General features: G+C 37.1%; 1 protein-coding gene across 6 annotated transcripts in view; it reads left to right on the top strand.

Moving 5' to 3' along the window:
- SF3B1 (splicing factor 3b subunit 1) overlaps nucleotides 1-21,616 on the top strand; it is a 63,810-nt gene that overhangs the window by 32,208 nt on the left and 9,986 nt on the right. For 3 of the 6 annotated variants that reach the window (XR_009564580.2, XM_060302101.2, XM_030855603.2), the window contains exons 3-15: nucleotides 5,212-5,378; nucleotides 6,715-6,819; nucleotides 7,192-7,306; nucleotides 9,144-9,223; nucleotides 10,192-10,362; nucleotides 14,290-14,527; nucleotides 15,658-15,870; nucleotides 16,126-16,247; nucleotides 17,927-18,124; nucleotides 18,217-18,318; nucleotides 19,837-20,016; nucleotides 20,705-20,791; nucleotides 21,151-21,421. Coding sequence is in view for 3 of the 6 variants with exons in the window: in XM_060302101.2 (XP_060158084.1) it covers nucleotides 5,212-5,378; nucleotides 6,715-6,819; nucleotides 7,192-7,306; nucleotides 9,144-9,223; nucleotides 10,192-10,362; nucleotides 14,290-14,527; nucleotides 15,658-15,870; nucleotides 16,126-16,247; nucleotides 17,927-18,124; nucleotides 18,217-18,318; nucleotides 19,837-20,016; nucleotides 20,705-20,791; nucleotides 21,151-21,421 (2,049 nt within the window). In the remaining 3 variants the exon portion in view is untranslated. Of the gene's footprint in view, nucleotides 1-5,211; nucleotides 5,379-6,714; nucleotides 6,820-7,191; nucleotides 7,307-7,354; nucleotides 9,224-10,191; nucleotides 10,363-14,289; nucleotides 14,528-15,657; nucleotides 15,871-16,125; nucleotides 16,248-17,926; nucleotides 18,125-18,216; nucleotides 18,319-19,836; nucleotides 20,017-20,704; nucleotides 20,792-21,150; nucleotides 21,422-21,616 lie in introns of those variants that run through there. The other 3 variants (XM_030855611.2, XR_004039224.3, XR_004039223.3) reach the window with 3 other exon arrangements.

Genomic DNA, 21,616 nt, shown 5'->3' on the forward strand with positions numbered 1-21,616 from the left:
CAGATAATCAGATAACTTAGAAATCCATATTAGATGTTTCTACCTTCTGTTACCCTTTCTTTAACACCATAAAACTGTGGAATTTTATAATTTTACTTACCCCAGCTTTTCTTCATTTTACTTGTTCTCTTAATTCCTCTTCTCCATTTTATTTCTCAAAATTCTTCTGTTGTACAGAATAATTCAGTTCTCCTCTGTCCTTAAACTTGCTTAAGTAAACCAAGAGTTTGTGATAAAATGAAACAAATACTTGTTATAAGACCCGGCCATCCTGCTCATAGGTATTTACCCAAGTGGTATTAAAACCTGTGTTCACACAAAAACCTGTACACTGATGTTTACAGCAGCCTCTACAAACTCAAACAACTTGAATGCCCCATAGAGAATGGGTAAACACGCTGTAGTACAATGGAATGCTACTTGGTAATAAAAAAGCGCAAACTTGATGTGCACAGCATGAAGGCTGGAATATTTATGGGTTTGGGTGGATTAGAGTGCCAGCTCTTGGCAATCATATGTGTGGCCACTAGGCGGTCCTAGTCTATGGTGTCTAGCAGACAGTGTTCATTTTTTTTATTTTCACATCTGAATGTCTTGAATTACAGAGATGCTAAATTGGAAAGGGATTAGGTGGGGACAGATTAGCATAAACATTTCCTTCTTTGTTTGCCTCCTCAAGTCTTTTATTAAAAAATTTTTTTTTTCCTTTGTGTTGGATCTTCTTGCTTTGTGCGGGCTTTCTCTAGTTGCAGCGAGTGGGGGCTGCTCTTCGTTGTGGTGGCTTCTCTTTGTTGTGGAGCACGGGCTCTAGGCACTCGAGCTTCAGTAGTTGTGGCACTTGGGCTCAGTAGTTGTGGCTTGTAGGCTTTAGAGCGCAGGCTCAGTAGTTGTGGCGCACGGGCTTAGTTGCTCCGTGGCATGTGGGATCTTCCCAGACCAGGGCTCGAACCCGTGTCCCTTGCACTGGCAGGGGGATTCTTAACCACTGTGCCACCAGGGAAGTCCAAGTTTTTTATTTAATATCTTAGATCTCTGGTTATTCTTTTGAATATATTCCACCTCATTTTTTTTTCATACTTGGTATCAAGTCTTATGCGTTCATCGTTTGCTATCAGAAATTATCTATTTGATTATTTTTAGTTCGTATTTTAAGAAAGTACAGGAATACCTGCATATCAGTAGCTGTAATTTAGTGTTAGCTTTGAAAGTAAGGAGTTAAAGACAACTTTTTTCTCTTTCCCAGTTTTTTATAAACCCTTGCTGGGAGAAAAGTTAGAAAATTTACTTTTTTTTTTTTGCGGCACGCGGGCCTCTCACTGCTGGGGCCCCTCCCGCCGCTGTGCTCCGGACGCACAGGCTCAGCGGCCATGGCTCATGGGTCCAGCCTCTCCGCGGCATGTGGGACCCTCCCGGACCGGGGCACGAACCCATGTCCCCTGCATCGGCAGGCGGACTATCAACCACTGCGCCACCAAGGAAGCCCAGAAAAATTACTTTTAATGACTTCTACAGATTGAAAGTTACATTTTTATTATGAAATATAATACAGGGAAGTGTAGGAAAAAGTGTTATGAACATAGTGTAACGCATTGCCCAGCTTTACCAATTCTTAATATTTTGCTGTATTCCACAAATTTTATTTATTTTGGAAACAAAACAAAGTTACCTTATTTATGAACATATTGATACATTTCATAAATATTTGATTGTATTATGTTTGGTATTTTGGCACAAGTTTTATTAAGAAATAATTACAGGGTTTTCTAGTTTTTAATTCTGTCACTTGTATAACTGCTGAGTTTTGTGGAATCTATTGTAATTTTGTGGATAACACGATTTTTGTAAATGTGCTGCAGTTTACAATGCAAAACAAAATCCACTAGCTTTTTGGACTTTAATCCATACAGACAAAGATACAGAAATAGTAACTGGTTGAACTATATACATAACCTGTTGAAATTTAGTAATGAACCTCGCCCTCAGAATTTAACCATGAACAGCTGCCTAGCCCCATTTGATTCAATAAGTATCCAGTCACAGTTCATACAGGCTTTATACAAATGCTAATTCAATATTTGTGTACCTTTGTAAGAAAACTGTTCCTAATCAGTAAGGACATAAAATCAGTAGGTAAAATTCAGTAGATGAAAGTAGTTCTGAATAAATATATTATCCAAAAAAGGATAATAGCTATTGAAAACTTATAATGGAAAAGTTCTTTAGAAGGAAAATAAAACTGATGTGTTGGTGGGGCAGCACACTGCACAATGATAGGTGTGGTGTGATGCAATTTTTGTGAAACAGTTCCCCTTCCTGGTTTTTTAGTTGTATGTGACCTAGAAGAAAGTATAAAATTGGTGATTCTGGTGAGAGTGGGCTGGGGCTGGAAATGGAGGGATGACGGGCTAGGTATGAGTTTCCTGGGGCGTTTATTAATAATGTGGAAGCCTGGGCTCATACATTGGAGGTTCTGATTTAGTGTGTCTGAGGCTTAGGAGTCTGTCCTTGTAACAGGTGCCCCAGGTGATTTCGATGTAAGTGGTCAGTAGACCACGCTGATGCTGTAGAGGGGAGATGGCATACTATTTGGCTGGCCTGATTGACCCGTTTATGTTTCTTGCCTGGATCCTGATGGCGGTAGCATTTGTGGTTCTTTAAAAGAACCTATTTACTTAAAAGTGATACATGTACCTAGTGGTTGGAAAAAAAAAAAAAAGCTTCAAACATTGCTGAAATGGAAATGCTCAAAAAAGGAAAAAAAGAAGGGTAGATCTCCACTCACCCTTTAGCCAATCTGCTAATCCCTGAGAGGTTTCCTTGTATTATACCAGGGGAAAAAGTGTTCTAGGGGGTGAGGGAAGGGAGCAAATATGGGTTAGAACTTACATATATATATATATATATGTATATGTATATGTATAAATACTTAAAACAGAAGCAACAGTAGAGAGAATAGTAAAATGAATCAGCCAGCTCAAGTGAGGATATTTCTGTTTGTGATTAATCGTGGTGGAGGCCCCTGGCTGCCTGTGCTGCTGTAACAGTTTTGGGGAGAAATGCAGGAAAAATGCGTGGTGCTGGCGGTGCTGTGACACAGTATAAAAATTTTGAGATGTGTTTACAAACTGGGACTGCTAATTTCAGTGTTAACCCTATTGCATTATATTGAATTTCTGAGACTTGCTCCCACAAGCTGTGCCTCAGACTAGATAATGTTATTACATTTTCTACTTTAAACCACACCCCATCTTGAGGAACTAGAGAAGGTTTTCTCCCTTAGCTGGGGGAGGGGGTTGGCCATTTGTGCCACTTGAATTTTTTCCTTTTGGTCCTTGCAAACTAGTAAATGAGCTTTTAAAAGCTTTTTAAATGACTTAATTCAGTTGAAGGTAATGAGCTAGCACAAGCTAGCACAAATTGAAACATCTATTTGTTAGGCCACAGATCACTGGCAGTAGAAACTCTTTCTCTTTACACATGTATATGTTATTCATATTATTAAAATGAAACGTTAGTTTGTAATTTAAAGTTATCTGTTGTCTGGAAAGACTTAAAAAAAGGTTGGAAGACTAGTCAGTATTCAAAGGAGACTGAAGAGACATGACAACTAAATGCAATGTGTGGTTCTTGATAGGACCATGGATCAAAGAAGGGACCATCTATGAAGGATGTTAGTAGGACCATTGGGGAGATATGAAACTGGATTGTATTTTAGATGATGTCATATCTAGGTTTAATTTCTTGAGCATGTTAATACTGTTGTGCTTATGTAGGAGAATGTTCTAGATCTGGAAATACATGCTGAAATATTAGGGGTTTTAAATGGTTTAGAAAATTTGCATGTACACACACGTATTTGTTTTATGTCTTATATACATAAACAGTTGATGAATGTAAGTGAAGAGTGTGGGTGTTCATTGTACTGCTTTAATTTTTTTCAGTCTTGAAAAATTAAAAAAGCAGTTGAAAAGAGTTGATACTTCATTCACCACATTTGCATCTTTTTTTTTTTGGCTGCTTTGGGTCTTCATTGCTGTGCATGGGCTTTCTCTAGTTGCGTCGAGCGGGGCTTATTCTTTGTTGCAGTGCGCAGGCTTCTCGTTGGGGTGGCTTCTCGTTGCAGCACATGGGCTCTAGGCGTGTGGGCTTCAGTAGTTGCAGCACATGGGCTCAGTAGTTGTGGCTCCCGGGCTCCAGAGCTCAGGCTCAGCAGTCGTGGCTCATGGGCTTAGTTGCTCCACGGCATGTGGGATCTTCCCAGACCAGGGGTCGAACCCGTGTCCCCTGCATTGCAGGCAGATTCTTAACCACTGCGCCACCAGGGAAGTCAACCATGTGCATCTTCTGAATGTCAGACCTATGGCTAGACATGGTGTTTGGGGAGTGAGACATGGCAAGAGTTAATTCATTCATTGAATGCTTAAGTGTTTCATGTTCATTATGTCCTTCAGTCCTTAAAAGAAAACTTTATGTTGTAGGAAACTGAGATACATAGGTTAAATAACGTATTAATTAGCAGAGAAAGAGCTTTTGAAGACATACATTTTAAGTCTAAAGCTCAGATTCTTAATCATAAATCTAATGTGATGGTGGTTGCAGCCAAACTGTGTAGGGCTCTGTATTACGTGTTTAAGAATTTAGATTTTATCCTTTATTGTTTTGCTGTTGAAAATGTTTAGGACATCACCTAGGAGCTTGTTAGGAATGCAGAAACTTGGGTCTGATATGATATAGGCCTGCTGCATTCTAACAAAATCAGAACGTGTAGATGATTTGTTGCCCATTTAGGTTTGCGAACCACTCTCCACAGTACTGTTTTTACCTTTCTGGTAGTGTTGAGTTTAAATAATCTTGAGTGTTGTACTTGGTCCCTTAATCAACATTAACAGTATTATTTTTTCAAGCAGGAAAAGCTTAGAATTCAGCAGTAGTATAATGAACTTTGGTAACCCATTCTTAAGGTGAGAGTAACTTGTAGTTGGTGAAGTAGTAAGCACCTCCTCTGTGTGCATAAGTATTGTCTGTTGGGTGGAGGTGTATTAAATTTATTAAAAATCAATACTTTGTATAGTTACTCTAACCCCTTATGGAATGATTATTTTGAAGTTTCTGTATTTAGAAGAGTTTTTGATAATACTCAGTAGAAAAATGCATTGTGTTCAGTGCTCTTTGGAAAATGAGATTAAGAAGATTTTATTAATTTTGTTATAGATATTGAAGCACAGATTCGAGAAATTCAAGGAAAGAAGGCAGCTCTTGATGAAGCTCAAGGAGTGGGCCTTGATTCTACAGGTTATTATGACCAGGAAATTTATGGTGGAAGTGACAGCAGGTTTGCTGGATACGTGACATCTATTGCTGCAACTGAACTTGAAGATGTAAGTTACAAAGTATATAAACAGTCCAAGCATTATTTTGAAGGAGAGCAAGAAATATAAAGGAATCTTCTGTTTTGAGTCATCTGGTTTAATCTGGGGAGACATCTTGGAGATTGGGAGATCTTCCTTTGGGAGGATAAAACTGTTGAAAGCGTCCTTCTCTTCTAAGAAACTTCTGGAAGTGCTCAGTTCTGAATCTTTATGTTAAAACTAGTTTGTTTATCCAGCAAAGCACCTGGAAATCATTAACCATTGTAAAGTAAATCCTTATTGTTACCTACTGAGCTCTATCTAGAGTAGCCCAGTGAGAAGTGACTTCATTTTAAACAGCCGTCTGTGCTTGTGACTTTTGATTTCTGACTTGTTTCAAAAAACTTGGTGCTGTTTTTTCCCCCCTTGGCATCTTAACATGAGTGGACTCTTTCTTGTTACTCATATTAATGGGCTTTTCATGCCTAATTTAGTTACTCTGAAGGGGGACTGCCTCTCATTTTGAAATACATCTCTTAAAGTGTTTTCATATAGTCCACATAGCTTATACTTTGTCACACCATTTTCAAACATCCAAATTTGGTGAAATAGCTGATCATTTTCGTGTGGTTCAGTAATCTATGTACATAGATTATGAAACTTGTTATTTTTATGAATTTCAAGCCATATTTAATTTTATGGTTAGAACTTTTTTTTTAAGAAAAATTTTAAAGTTCCAAAGGCAAAATTTCTAGAAGCTGATCAGTCTTATATTTGCATTATCGTACCTTAATGGTAAGAGGCAGTGATGGCTCTGTGTTCCAGACGCTGAGCGGGAAGTTGTCATTTCATTTTTGAATAAAATTAATGAGCTGTTAAGATCTTGAGATCTATCCATTGTTGCACTTCTTACCTTAGTAAAATAATAATATAACATTGTTCTGTTTAAACGTACTATTAGGGAAATAAATACATTTACAATTAATTACATTTTACTTGTTTCTGTGGTTAAATCATGTTTTTTAAAAAAGTTAAAAAGACAAGGAAACTGGAGAGTTCTAAATAAGCTGTTTGTATTTTCCAAATTTGAAAACAAATTTCATCATGCGCTCTGTGAGAAGATGAAATGCTCAGGTTTTTCTAGTCCATACCTACTTTATTTACAGAAAGGATTCCTTGTTTAGTATTTTTAAAAGAATATAGAGAACTAAATTTCTTTATTAACTTTTTGAGTTGAAAAAAAACCCTGAGTGTTAACAAGTTTCATCACATTGTCTTTTGATTTCATATTGAATCTTTGTGTGTTCTTTCTAGTTTTTAAGTTCTGACGTTTTTGTTTGTGGCTTTCTGGGGGCATTCGTTGCAGGATGACGATGACTACTCATCATCTACAAGTTTGCTTGGTCAGAAGAAGCCAGGATATCATGCCCCTGTGGCATTGCTTAATGATATACCACAGTCAACAGAACAGGTGATTTTTTTTTTTTTTTAAGTCAAAACCAAAGTTTATTCAGCTAAAGAAAACTGAACGTCTTAATTCCAATGGAAAGTCACATATTTTAGGAATCAAGTTATTACAGTGTCTGAGGAGAGTTGATTTGGGAGAATTAGAAATAGTAGTTTATTTCAAAAAGGTGATCATTTCATGAAGGATTGAACTATGGAAATTGTCTCATTTCCATATGCCTTATTTTTTCACATTAGCATTTATCTGAAAAATGATACATAATATTAGGTATTTATTAAACATTTTTACATGTTTTATAATGTTCTGATTTTTGTGTGTGACATTCTCTTTGGTTATTTAATAAGTGAGTGTTAAGTGAGACATACCTCTTTTCAGTATGATCCATTTGCTGAGCACCGACCTCCGAAGATTGCAGATCGGGAAGATGAATACAAAAAGCACAGGCGGACCATGATAATTTCCCCGGAGCGTCTTGATCCTTTTGCAGATGGTAATTCTTTCCCACTTTTCTATAAGTATTCAGAAATTTATTTGTGTTAAGTTGTCTTTAGCCCTTTGATTTTTTTTGGCATGCTTATGAATTTGCTTTTCTTTTTAAAAATCCCCCTTATAGATTTGTATAGATTTGGTTGAAGTCACAGATGCCATATTCTTCATCTTTATAATGCCAGTTTTCTTTCCAGGTAGAAGGACAAGAAACTAATGAGCCAATGCCATAGAAACGCAAAGGGTTAAAGGTTTTTCTTTTACTTTTGTTTTGGGTACGCTTTCTTTACTTTGAACAAATGTGTTTTTCTGCTCAAAATACTTTCAAATTATTGAAAGTTTTCATTCCAAGTCTTAGATTTTTAGGATTGTTACTTTTGAGAAACTGTTTCCACATTAGAGCTCCCCTCATATTGCTCTAAATATAGTTTAGTAAATGCACCTACTTTGCTCTAAGCATACTTAAAGTTAAAACAAAAGTATGTATACAAAGACTTTGATATTTTTAATAGTTGGAGTCTGTTTTGCTAATTTTAGTGTGCAGGTCAGCACAAGGGGCATAGTGAGCCTGATGGAAGCTTTCCTCAGGTGAGTGAGTTTCAAGATCAAAGTTAGGTGCCTGTTTCTTAAAATTAGATTCTGCTGCAGGTTTACAAATTAGACTTTCAGCCTGCATGAATTAGTAGGGATATTCTTTTTTTTACTTGCATAATTGTAATTGATTTAAACATGTATGTCAGAATTCACAGGCCCATACTAACTGTCCTTAATTTCTTTCCTACAGCAGTACTGCTATATGCCAGTCCTGTCTGCATTCTTAAGGGTGCAGTTCAACACATCCTCTCTAGATTATGGTGAAAAAGTATTCCAAAGGAAGTCTTATCAGAGATAGTGTCAGAAAGAATGACACTACCAATTGGGCATGATCTTCAGCATAGGAAATGTCTTAGACCTTTATTAGTTTTTCCTAAATTGTGATGCTATACTACTTGTATAGCTAATTATCACATTTCTAAAACGTAGTGTGCCTCTGTGAATCTTGTTATATATTGTTTGGGCTTCTTTAAGATATTTTGAAGTTTGAAAAGCAAATACTGAAACTTTAACCAAGAGACTAACACATCTCTTTGTACACCACTTTTTTTCTGTATGCATCATAATAACTGGTAGAAGTAATATATTTCAAGTAATATGTTTCCAGTTGTTATTTATACTTTCTGAGAAAATAAAAATATGTTTCTGGGTCAACAAAAAGTAAAAATCATGAAGCCCTTTTTAGTAACATGACATCAGAATAAGATTAGAGGTATATTTTTAAAAATCAGATTTTCTAAACTATAACTGTTTTAGAACATTGTATGAAGAACTTATCTAGTCATAGTTACTTGTAGTCAGGATTTTAACAGCTTGCAACAGGTAATGTTTTGAATATAAATATCTTTCCAAAGTGTTACTAATGGTAAAGAGATAATTTTCTAGGCTTCTATTCTGCTGCTTGAAGTCAGAACTGCTGATGGAGACAAAGGCACGAAAGTGTACGTATTCCGGATTAGCAACCCAGGAACCCATCACTTCTGAAGACTCTAAACTGTGCTGTCATTTTGTTTTTATATGCATTAAATATTTGTTTTAAACTGCTGTAGATATGTTTGTGTTCAAACAGGTTAAATTGATCAGCAAACTCAATAAAAAGTAAGATGTGTAATTATTAAAGTTTTCCATCAAAAAATAAATTAAATGATTATGGAATAATGTAATATTAGAGCAGGGAAGATAAATCAGTTGAACCTAATTATCTTTTATTTATTGTACTCTTGTCCTGTTGCTGTTCTTTTCTGCAGGAGGGAAGACCCCTGATCCTAAAATGAATGCTAGGACTTACATGGATGTAATGCGAGAACAACATTTAACTAAAGAAGAGGTCTGTGAACCTGCTTTTTATTTTAATGGTGTTGAAAGAATGTAAAGAAAGTTGAGATTAAGAGACTTTCATGTTTCCTTTTTATTTGCTGCACAAGTAATATTTTAACATTATTAATAAAAATTAAGTTGAGAAAGAACCTTATTCAAAATTCTAACACCTCCCAAATTAAGCTTTTCATATTTCTGTACTATCCTTTTCTAGGGCCTGGCCCCTTGGCCACATGTATATGCATATATATCTTACAGTGGATATATCTGGGGGTGGATTGATGGTGTGTGCCTGAAGTCAGTGTGTAAGGGAAAAGTCAAAGAGTAAAATCATTTTTTGAAAAGCCTCTAATTCTTCCATAAAATTTAGTTTGAATATGGGTGGAGAATTCTAACGAATTCCTGCTGGCCTGCAGAGATTGCGGTGTTTTGTTCTAATAGTTAATTTTCATAACTTTATTATAAATATATAATAGATTTGTTTGTTGGATGAATTAAATGCGGTAATGGAACCCTACTTTAAAATCATAGGCTAAATAAATGTGTATTTTTTGTGACTATATTATATATAATATTTCATAGTTATAACAAAATTTTGAAAATTTCACTTTTATTGCTTTTCTAACTTACTACATAGTCTTAATTACTATTTATATGAGTTTTATGTAAAACTGTTTTTCATTGGAAGCATTTTGGTTCACTACCATTGACTGAAGATTTTACTTCATTAAGTGTATATAAAGCAGTGCGCTCTACGTAATAAATTCTGTATTTGCTCATTTTATATACTGTGCGGAAAGACAGTATATAAAACTTGAAAATACAGGAAAGAGGGAAAATAAGGAATGGGTCCACCAGTAGCATAGAAAGAATGAGTGAAAAATAAAATGGCATTATATAGAAATGACTCTGCTAATGATATAAGAATATATTGAAAATGTTTTAAAGATGCTCACTGTTTATTCAAATATTTTTCAGAGAGAAATTAGGCAACAGCTAGCAGAAAAAGCTAAAGCTGGAGAACTAAAAGTCGTCAATGGAGCAGCAGCATCCCAGCCTCCCTCAAAACGAAAACGGCGTTGGGATCAAACAGCTGATCAGACTCCTGGTGCCACTCCAAAAAAGCTATCAAGTTGGGATCAAGCAGAGGTAATTTCTTTTTTTTATTTTTTATTATTACTATTTTAAATTTATTTTTCTCATGGAATATATTAGTCTGCTTTTGTTGACACAACAAGATAACCACAGACTGGGTAGCTTAAACAGAAGACATTTTCTCACAGTTCTGGATCAAGGTGCCAACCGGGTTAGTGTCTGGTGAGAGCTCTCTCTCCGGCTTGCACACATCTGCCTTCTTGCTGTGTCCTCAAGAGGCCTTTGCACATGTGGAAAGAGCGAGGGAGCTCTGGTGTCTCTTTTCCTATAAGGACACCAGTCCTATCAGATTCATGTCCAACCTTGTGACCTCATTTAGCCTCATTACCTCACTAAAGGTCCAATCTCCAAGTATAGTTACAGTGAGGATAAGGGCTTCGACATGACTTTTGGTGGAGACATAGTTTAGTTCATAACATGGGGTAAAGGAATGTTCCTTTTGGAATATTAATTATAGATATGTAAGTATGTCACGTTATGTGGAGGTTGAGTATAACAGTGGTCTTCCTCATGTTTTAGATGGATTATTTAAGTCTCTGACTACAGGTGTCAGATACATAATGCTACTGCGTTTCCTTCATCAGTTGATTTTCCTAGAAACTTTTTTTTTGGTGGTAAAATGTATATAAAATTTACCATTTTTAACCATTTTTAAGTGTACAATTTGGTGGTATTGATGACAGTGTGTGTCAAGTACCACCATGATTTATTTTCAAAACTTTTTCATCACTTCAAGGAAACTGTGATCATTAAGCAGTAACTCTGTCCTCCTCCCCTTTAGATGACCTTTTTATGCTTTTCTCTGTGAAACCTGTAGTACCTCCTTAGCTGCTGCTTTTTTTTGGGGGGGGGGGCGGTGGTGGTTCGCGGGCCTCTCACAGTTGTGGCCTCTCCTGTTGTGGAGCACAGGCTCCGGACGTGCAGGCTCAGCGGCCATGGCTCACGGGCACAGCCGCTCCGCGGCATGTGGGATCCTCCTGGACCAGGGCACAAACCCGTGTCCTCTGCATCGGCAGGCGGACTCTCAACCACTACGCCACCAGGGAAGCCCAGCTGCTTCTTTTTTAGTTTATGACTTTGCTCTCTCTTTCCCTCTCACCCCAAATAAGAACAATTAAAAAGAAAAAAGTATACATATTCCCACTGTGAAATCTACTGGTATGCCTGTATATGTTCTCGTCTTTGCTTTTCCTTCTCTTATAATGTGAACTATTGGTACAGGTTGACCATCTAAAGCTAACCCATCTGCTTATGTGCCATTTCCCATCTTCTATTACTCAAGGACTCTCATGTAACATCAGTTTTTTTCTCTGTACTCTTGGTTATTATCATGAGCAAACACATTTTACTGATCTTCATCTTTAAAAACAAAAAACAAAATACCACAAGAAATCTTCTCTTGACCATAACTTCCCCTTCCAGCTACCATCCCATTTCTTACTCTTTTTACCACAAAATGCTTTGAATGAGTTGTGTATCTATACTTGTGCTCTGGTGCTTTTGCCTGCACTGCTCCACCAAATCCTCTTTTGTCAAGATGACTTAACCTCCTCATTGCTAAATCCAAAGATAAGTCTCAACCCTCATATTACGCAGCATATCAGTAGCATTCGACATTCTTTGATACCCTCTTAAACCAAAAAAAAAAAAATTATTTATTTATTTACTTATTTATTTATTGGCCGCGCCTCATGGCATGTGGGATCTTAGTTCCCCAACCAGGGATTGAACCCACGCCCCCTGCTTTGGAAGCACAGTCTTAACCACTGGACCACCAGGGAAGTCCCTTGGTACCCTTTTCTTTCCTAGCCTCTGAGCTTCAGTCTTTCTTGATTCTTGTAATACTCACCTCAGTGACTGCTGCTTTTTAGTCTTGTTTGCTGGATCTTCCTCAGCTTCCTAAAATTTGGGGTACTCTAATGCTAAGTCCTCAGGTCTCTTTTGCATCTAAACTAACTCCCTAGGTTCTCATTCCTATCTTTACATACTATATTTATAAGACAGCTCCCAAATTTACAAATCCATCCATACTTCTCTGTTCTTCAGACCTGACACATTTATTTTGATATGTATTTGATAGGCTTTTCAGAATCAGTATTTATAATAAAATTGATTTTTGTACTCACTCCCTCCAGCCTGCTCCCATGTCTATTGGCTCAAACCAAACCCTTAGAAATCATTTCAGGGTCATCCTATACTCCTCTTATTCTCTTCCCTGGCATCCTATCCACAAATGCATTTTGTTGGCCCGACCTTTAAATATATTCAGGATCTACCCACTTTTCATGACCCCACCACCCTAGTCTAAGTCACTGTTGACTCTAGCATAGGCTACTGCAGATTTATTTACAAATAAGGAAAAATGTGTCAGGCCATGGCATTGTTTTCCCAAACCCAGAATTGAGGTACACTAAACCTAGCACATAATTTCCAAACAGTTTAGTTTTAGATCTTGAGGAGTCTCCATTTGCTTGCTGATATATGAGAGGATTTGGTTCTGTATAATATGTTATTACTAACTTAAATTCTGTGGTTGATATTCACTGCAAATTTTAAAAACTGACATTCAGTGCAAATTTTAAAAACAGAGAAAGAGAAACTTGTCCTTTTGGTATCTGTTTAACTGAAAAGGAGACCCAAGAGTTGATGTCTATCTCATAAAAGCTGTAGAGAGTCAGACCATGTTTTCTTTCACACTTCTCATTTAACACAACTCCATGTTAATTATGATTGTGGGAATTACAGCGGATACTAGGAAACATCTTTTCCTACCTGATTGAGCAGGAAGAGCAGTTGCTGAAAATGAGACTTTTGAACAATTTATGTTCTTTACTCATCTAATTGAGAATTTCTCAACCCTGAGTAATATATAGAATCTTTTTTTTTTTTTTCTTTTGCGGTACGCGGGCCTCTCACTGTTGTGGCCTCTCCCGTCGCGGAGCACAGGCTCTGGACGTGCAGGCTCAGCGGCCATGGCTCATGGGCCCAGCCGCTCTGCGGCATGTGGGATCTTCCCGGACCGGGGCATGAACCCGTGTCCCCTGCATCGGCAGGCAGACTCTCAACCACTGCGCCACCAAGGAAGCCCTATACAGAATCTTTTGAAAGGAAGAAATACTGAGTCTTATTTGCAAACATAAAGCTAAATAGAACTCTTGGGTTGGATAGAACATCCAACTTTAAAAGAAATATGTAAAAGTATACTACAAAACTTACAGAATTATTTAAATACAGATTTTGTTTTGCTTCACTAATTCACCTGCTGTTTTTGATATGATATTGTCTGCACTCTGCAGGTTCTTTTGCTTTCGTACTGTCTGATGTCCTACATTGCTCACTACTTGTCTCTATTCAACTACCATGGAACCTTCAATCATTTAAGTCAACTTCTAATCTTGCCAGCATCAGAGCAATAGTATTATAGATGTGATTCTAAATATAACCTCTTCTCAGGGATTTGAAATAATGTCGCAGTATCTAGTTATAATTACCCAGGTAATCCAAAACATGCTTAAATTAATTAAACACACACAAAATTGAACAAAAACAAAAATATTCTTAGTGGGAACTCATGAGTCTCTGTCTCTAAGACCCAGTTTTGAGATGTGCTGATATAATTAAAGGTGAAATTCTTGAGATCTTGACAGAGAAACCTTAATGTTTTCCCAAAGTTACGGAGCCATTAGTGGCGTAACCAAAATACATTGTTTTTTAAATTAGGGCTTCTTTCATTGCTCCAAATTAAATCTTTAAGTTATTTTTTGTCATAAACATATTTGCTAGAAAGTAGGTATCTTTTAAGCAGAAGGATAATCTATTCTCTTAATCATGAACTAAAACATTTAATTTTTTTTGCTTGCTTAGCAGGTTTTCTAATTTTTATGTGGGTGTATGAAATAAATTTTTTTTTGCTCTATTAAGACCCCTGGACATACCCCTTCCTTAAGATGGGATGAGACACCAGGTCGTGCAAAAGGAAGTGAGACTCCTGGAGCAACCCCAGGCTCAAAAATATGGGATCCTACACCTAGTCACACACCTGCGGGCGCTGCTACCCCTGGACGGGGCGATACACCAGGCCACGCGACACCAGGCCATGGAGGTGCAACTTCCAGTGCTCGTAAAAACAGATGGGATGAGACGCCCAAAACAGAAAGAGGTACTTCTAGTGGAGTTTGGGTGTGTGCTTGGGTAAAATGTTGATTTGATGAGTGGTATGTTTATGGCCAAAATCTGTTCTCTCTGGTCCTAGGAAGACAGATAAATAAACAGATGCTTTTGGGACAGGTAAAGAACTGAGCAGATGATATACCTAATTCTTTTCCCTTCTTGAAGAGGTTTAAGATTTATTTTAGGAAGAACATTAGAAGAAAGTAAAGTTTGTATGCCATAACCTCTTTTTTATTGTAGTATAATATATATAACATAAAATTTATCATTTTAACCATTATAAGTGTACAATTCAGTGGCATTAAGTATATTCACAGTGTTGTGCAACCATTACCTTTATTCATTTCTAGAACTTTGTCATCATCCCAAACAAAAACTGTACCCATTAAGCAATAACTCTCCATTCTTACTTCTCCCAGCCTTTGGTTACCTCTCATTTACTTTCTGTCTGTGTAAATTTGCCTAAATACCTTGTTTTTTGTGTAAACTCTCTAAAGCTGTATTTCATTAACTGTTTATGAGATTAGCGTTGGGAAGTTAAGATTTAACATTACATCTGCTATATTAAAATTTTATAAAGAATTTTTAATGATTGGGCAGAGTGCTTAACATGAAATGTAGGGAATTCCCTGGTGGTCCAGTGGTTAGGACTCGGTGCTTTCACTGAAGGGGCCCGGGTTCCATCCCTGGTCGGGGAACTAAAACTAAGATCCCACAGGCCGCATGGCGCAGCCCAAAAAAACCCGGAAAAAAATACAATGGATGAGAGAGGCAGTATAGAATTGTACGTGCAGAGTAATCTCACTCCATGGAGAAATGAAAAGTGGCCCAAGATACATAAAGTGGCTGTCTATGGGTTGTATGTTGTGGGTAGTTGAAAAAATCCTTTGCTCTGTTTTCCTGTTCCTCGATGGTTATCATTTATTGTTTTTGTAATCCGTGGAAAAGATACAGTCAAGGAGAATAAATATGAAATGAAACATTAAAACTTAAATGTGTCTCCATTTTAGGAATATCCTGTTTCTGAAATTGATCAGTTTAAATATATTAGTTGTCTGAAAATAGTCATTTTTTGACAGTGGTTAAAATTTTAGGCTTATTCACTCCTTTTCTTTAAAGATACTCCTGGACATGGAAGTGGATGGGCTGAGACTCCTCGAACAGATCGAGGTGGAGATTCCATTGGTGAAACACCAACTCCTGGAGCCAGTAAAAGAAAGTCACGTTGGGATGAAACACCAGCTAGTCAGATGGGTGGAAGCACTCCTGTTCTGACCCCTGGAAAGACACCAATTGGCACGCCAGCCATGAACATGGCTACCCCTACTCCAGGTAGAAACTTTATCATTGGAAATAATTTTTTCCCCTTGTTAGTATTTTGAATTTTTTCTTTGTGGTTTTTCTGTGTGCCATTAATGCCTATTTTTAGCAAGAATAACAGGATGTAAAAAGAAGTCTTGGTTTGAGTTTATAATATAAACAATTAAATGTTAGAATGGATGTTAACTATCTTATATCCCAAGGATCTGTGTAATGATAAAAGTCTTGCACTACATAGATTGTTACAGAAATTTGCTTTTTTGGTAGGTCACATAATGAGTATGACTCCTGAACAGCTTCAGGCTTGGCGGTGGGAGAGAGAAATTGATGAGAGAAATCGCCCATTGTCTGATGAAGAATTAGATGCTATGTTCCCAGAAGGATATAAGGTAAAAACAGTGAATATGAGTGTGGTGGTTTTTAGGATAGAGATTTTTTTTTGGCCACGCTGCGTGGCTTGCAGGATCTGAGTTCACCAACCAGGGATCGAACCTGGGCCCCGGCAGTGAAAGTTCCGAGTCCTAACCACTAGACTGCCAGGGAATTCCCTGGATTTTATTTTAAATATTCTTTGAAAATACTAACTGGTCAAGTTTGCATTGGCCTTGCTCAAATTTACTACTGCCGTTTCATTCTTTAGCTGTTTCCAGGTATATTTCATTTCCAACATTAGATCATGGTTATTTTACTTGGTGTCTCACAAAATCTTGTGTATTTAGTTCATGGGTTGCCAGTGGACACGAAGAATGTTATGTTCTCTCTTTACCATAGCAACTTGAAGTTCATTTTAAAATCGTCTAGGTACCTGTTACTCAAGGACCTTTTGCTGGTCTAAAAGTGGTCATATAGCTGATGTTATAACCAGGGCTGGAACCTAAGTCATTTGATGGCCTTTACAGAGCCTTTTCTGCCAATGCCTATTGCTTTTTTAACAGTTTTTATGTATGTATTTCCCCCTACCCCCTCATTAGGTTTGTATTAGAGTATTTGTTTGAAGTATGCATGAACTTACTGCTTTATAACTTCTTGTACCCTCCGTGTAATGCTGCGGGTATAGTCACTCTCCAGCCTACTATTGACTGGCTAAGTGTCTGTTACAATTGCATTCATCGATTGGTTTATCAATAGGAGGGGGAAAATCCTCCTTTGTGAATCTTTTTTTTCCTAATACAAGTTTTTTTCTTTTTTTTTCCTAAGAGGATAGTCATTACATCTTTTTAAAATTTATTTATTTTTGGCTGCATTGGGTCTTCATTGCTGTGCGTGGGCTTTCTCTAGTTGTGGGGAGCAGGGGCCACTCTTCGTTGCAGCGCGTGGGCCTCTCACTGCGGTGGCTTCTCCTGTTGCGGAGCATGGGCCCCAGGTACACAGGCTTCAGCAGCTGCAGCACGTGGGCTCAGCAGCTGTGGTTCGCAAGCCCTAGAGCACAGGCTCAGCAGCCGTGGCGCAGGGGCCCAGCTGCTCCGCGACATGTGGGATCTTCCCAGACCAGGGCTCGAACCCATGTCCCCTGCAGTGGCAGGCGGATTCCCAACCACTGCGCCACCAGGGAAGCCCTCCTTTGTGACTCTTGAGTGAATTTTTTGGGTTTAGTCAAATGTTGTGTATTTACAGGGCTTTGGTGAATATTTTGGTTGTAGTTTTTATGCAGTCACTCATTTTTGTAGAACGACTTAAATATTAAGATTTGTTTTTGTAGAGATTTACATGAATTTTTAATTTATTACTAAAATATAATATTTTATACATTATGTGCACTTTGAGCTTATTTCAATTTATATGACATTGGTTCACCAACATGTTTACATAGACTAATATTTGAAAGTGATCAGAATTTGTAAGCCCCCTTTGTGTATCCTCATTTCCCCCTACTTCTAATACACTTAATTTAAATTTGATGAGAAATAGTAATACTTGTGTATTTTAAACTTATAAATAAGATAGAAAAATGGGATTGTTAATTCTTGCCTCTAAGCAAAAAGCATCTTAACTGCAAATATTGTTCATTTTTGTTATTATTTACTATGTAAAGTTAAGAAAATCCTAAACTGTCTTTTAACTGTATTAGGTACTTCCCCCTCCAGCTGGATATGTTCCTATTCGAACTCCAGCTCGAAAGCTGACAGCAACTCCAACACCTTTGGGTGGTATGACAGGTTTCCACATGCAAACTGAAGATAGAACTATGAAAAGTGTTAATGACCAACCATCTGGAAATCTTCCATTTTTAAAACCTGATGATATTCAGTACTTTGATAAACTTTTGGTAAGTGATAATACCAGAAATAAAATATTACTTTTTATTTAGAAGTTACAGTATCTCCACTAACCTTTAAACTTTTTACTTTTTACTGTTAGGTTGATGTTGATGAATCAACACTTAGTCCGGAAGAGCAAAAAGAGAGAAAAATAATGAAGTTGCTTTTAAAAATTAAGAATGGAACACCTCCAATGAGAAAAGTAAGTACCAGTTTATTAAATCATCATGTTCATTATAATTTTAGAGATTCTCCATTTTATCATCAGAGCCTTTAAAATATGCTGAAGATTCTAATACAATTAGTGGAATTATGTGGGGTATTGTATTAGTATCATATGTGGCTTGAAGATGGTTGATCCTTTAGGAGAAGTTAAGGAGTTTTATATTATACTCTGTGACTCTTTCTATTAAATTACCCTTTTTTAAAATTTATTTTTTATTGAAGTATAGTTTACTTACAATGTTGTGTTAATTACTGCTGTACAGCAAAGTGACTCAGTTATACATATATATACATTATTTTTCATATTCTTTTCCGTTATGGTTTTTATCACAGGATATTGAATATAGTTCCCTGTGCTATACAGTAGGACCTTGTTGTTTATCCACTCTATATATACCAGTTTATATCTGCTAATCCCAGACTCCCAGTTCAACCCTCTCCCACCCCTCTCCCCATTGGCAACCACTAGTCTATTCTCTATGTCCCTGATTCTGTTTCTGTTTCATATATAGGTTCATTTGTGTCATATTTTAGATTCCACATGCAAGTGATATCATATGGTATTTGTCTTTCTCTTTCTGACTTACTTCACTTAGTATGATAATCTCTAGTTGCATCCATGTTGCTGCAAATGGCATTACAGTAAGTCCCCTACATACTAATGAGTTCCGTTCTGAGGGTGCATTCATAAGGCCAGTTTGTTCTTAAGTCCAACAAAGTTAGCCTAGGTAACCCAACTAACACAATTGGCTAGTTATGTAGTACTGTACTGTGATAGGTTTATAATACTTTTCACACAAATAATACATAAAAAACAAAAAATAAAGCAGTTTTAATCTTACAGTACAGTACCTTGAAAAGTACAGTAGTACAGTACAATACCTGGCATACAAAGGCATGTTTGCATCTTTGAAAGTTCACAACTTGAAGGTTTGTATGTAGGGGACTTACTGTATTTTATTCTTGTTTATGGATGAGTAGTATTCTGTTGTATATATGCACCACATTTTCTTTATCCATTCATCTGTCGATGGTCATTTAGGTGTTTTCCATATCTTGGCTCTTGTAAATAGTTCTGCCATGAACATGGGGAGGGGTGCATGTATCTTTTTGAATTATATTTTTGTCCAGATATATGCCCAGGAGTGGGATTGCTAGATCATGTGGTAACTCTATTTTTACTTTTCTGAGGAACCTCCATACTGTTTTCCACAGTGGCTGCACCAACTTACATTCCCACCAACAGTGTAGGAGGCTTCTCTTTTCTCCACACGCTCTCCAGCTTTCAGTTACCCTTTTTGAATTAACTGAAAACATTGAGCCTTTAGCCCAAGAGTTCAGACTTCAGAGTAATTTTGATGAGAATGAACTCATGCTATTCTATGTAAGGTGTCTGAAGTTTACACTAAAATATTCAGTTACAGAAAACCGTGGAGTAATTAATTGGCTCATGCTTATAATAAAGAAATATGCCTATTACTCTTTTCTCTTCCAGGCTGCATTGCGTCAGATTACTGATAAAGCTCGTGAATTTGGAGCTGGTCCTTTGTTTAATCAAATTCTTCCTCTGCTGATGTCGCCTACACTTGAGGATCAAGAGCGTCATTTACTTGTAAAAGTTATTGATAGAATATTATACAAACTTGATGACTTAGTTCGACCATATGTGCACAAGGTTTGTTCTCAATTTGTGTTTCTAATGGTTTGATTTTATTTATTTATTTTATTTATTTATTTTTTTGGTTTGATATTTTTTAAGTAAAAGGAGTTAGTGGATTTTTTTGACCAGCTTATTATTAGGTGTATTTGTGAAATTTAAAAATTCTAAAAAAGTAACAGCTGATGTTACACATTCACAATAAAAAGGGAAATTTCAACCCCTTTAAAGATATTCAGTTAACCAATGTTAAATTTACATGCCCTCCCAGACCTTTTTCTTTGCACAAGCATACATACACAAATACATGGTAAATAGATGTAACTTTTTGCCATCTTATATAGTGGGTTCATATTATTCATATTTTAAAATTTGCTTTTATTGATATTAGAATGAGAAAACGTATGTTTCTATACCATGCCATTTACTACTAAGAAGCATCTTTTTGCTGATGGTAATTATGGTTTAGAATTGTAAAATGCAGATGGGCGTGTGTGTGTGTGTACTGTGTGTATTTTATAGTCTGTGTAGTTAACAGTGCTCCCAAATACTCATCTTTATGTGGGGTTTCAACTTGTGTGATTAAAATTCTTAATTTGTCCCTTGATTAACAAAGTCCTGGTAATTATAAATTCCCTTACATGTACTGTTACTTGAGCATTGCATCAGTAATTGCTGTGAAAATGTAGCTCCTTCTCTTTTTCAGATCCTGGTGGTCATTGAACCATTGTTGATTGATGAGGATTACTATGCTAGAGTGGAAGGCCGAGAGATTATTTCTAATTTGGCAAAGGTATTTATGTTTCTGGAGAAGAAAGTTTTATATATGTTGATATGATTATTTGATTTTATTATTTTTTTTAATTTATTTTTTTTTTTTGCGGTACGCGGGCCTCTCACTGCTGCGGCCTCTCCCGCTGCGGAGCACAGGCTCCGGACGCGCAGGCCCAGCGGCCATGGCCCACGGGCCCAGCCGCTCCGCGGCATGTGGGATCCTCCTGGACTGGGGCACGAACCTGTGTCCCCTGCATCGGCAGGCGGACTCCCAACCACTGCGCCACCAGGGAAGCCCGGATTATTTTATTTTAGAATGGAATGATTGAGGGTTAATGTTATCAACTCATGACTGTTGCTTTTTTCTTAAACTTTCAGGCTGCTGGTCTGGCTACTATGATCTCTACCATGAGACCTGATATAGATAACATGGATGAGTATGTCCGTAACACAACAGCTAGAGCTTTTGCTGTTGTAGCCTCTGCCCTGGGCATTCCTTCATTATTGCCTTTCTTAAAAGCTGTGTGCAAAAGCAAGAAGTCCTGGCAAGCAAGACACACTGGTATAAAAATTGTACAGCAAATAGCTATTCTCATGGGCTGTGCCATCTTGCCACATCTCAGAAGTTTAGTTGAAATCATTGAACATGGTAAGTTGTAGTATAACTGTCTTTTGTAAGACAGTTTCCTGAAATTTAGGCTACTGATTCTTGGAGAGAGAAATGGAAGGTAAACTACACAAACACCATATAGTTTATGATTGGATTTGTAATATTAGCTGCTAATAGGCTGTGGTTCATACTGGCTTTTGCCTAATTTTGTCTAATGGGAACAGATTCTGCAAT

This window comes from Globicephala melas, chromosome 7 (assembly GCF_963455315.2).
Source record: "Globicephala melas chromosome 7, mGloMel1.2, whole genome shotgun sequence".
Lineage (NCBI taxonomy): Eukaryota > Metazoa > Chordata > Mammalia > Artiodactyla > Delphinidae > Globicephala > Globicephala melas.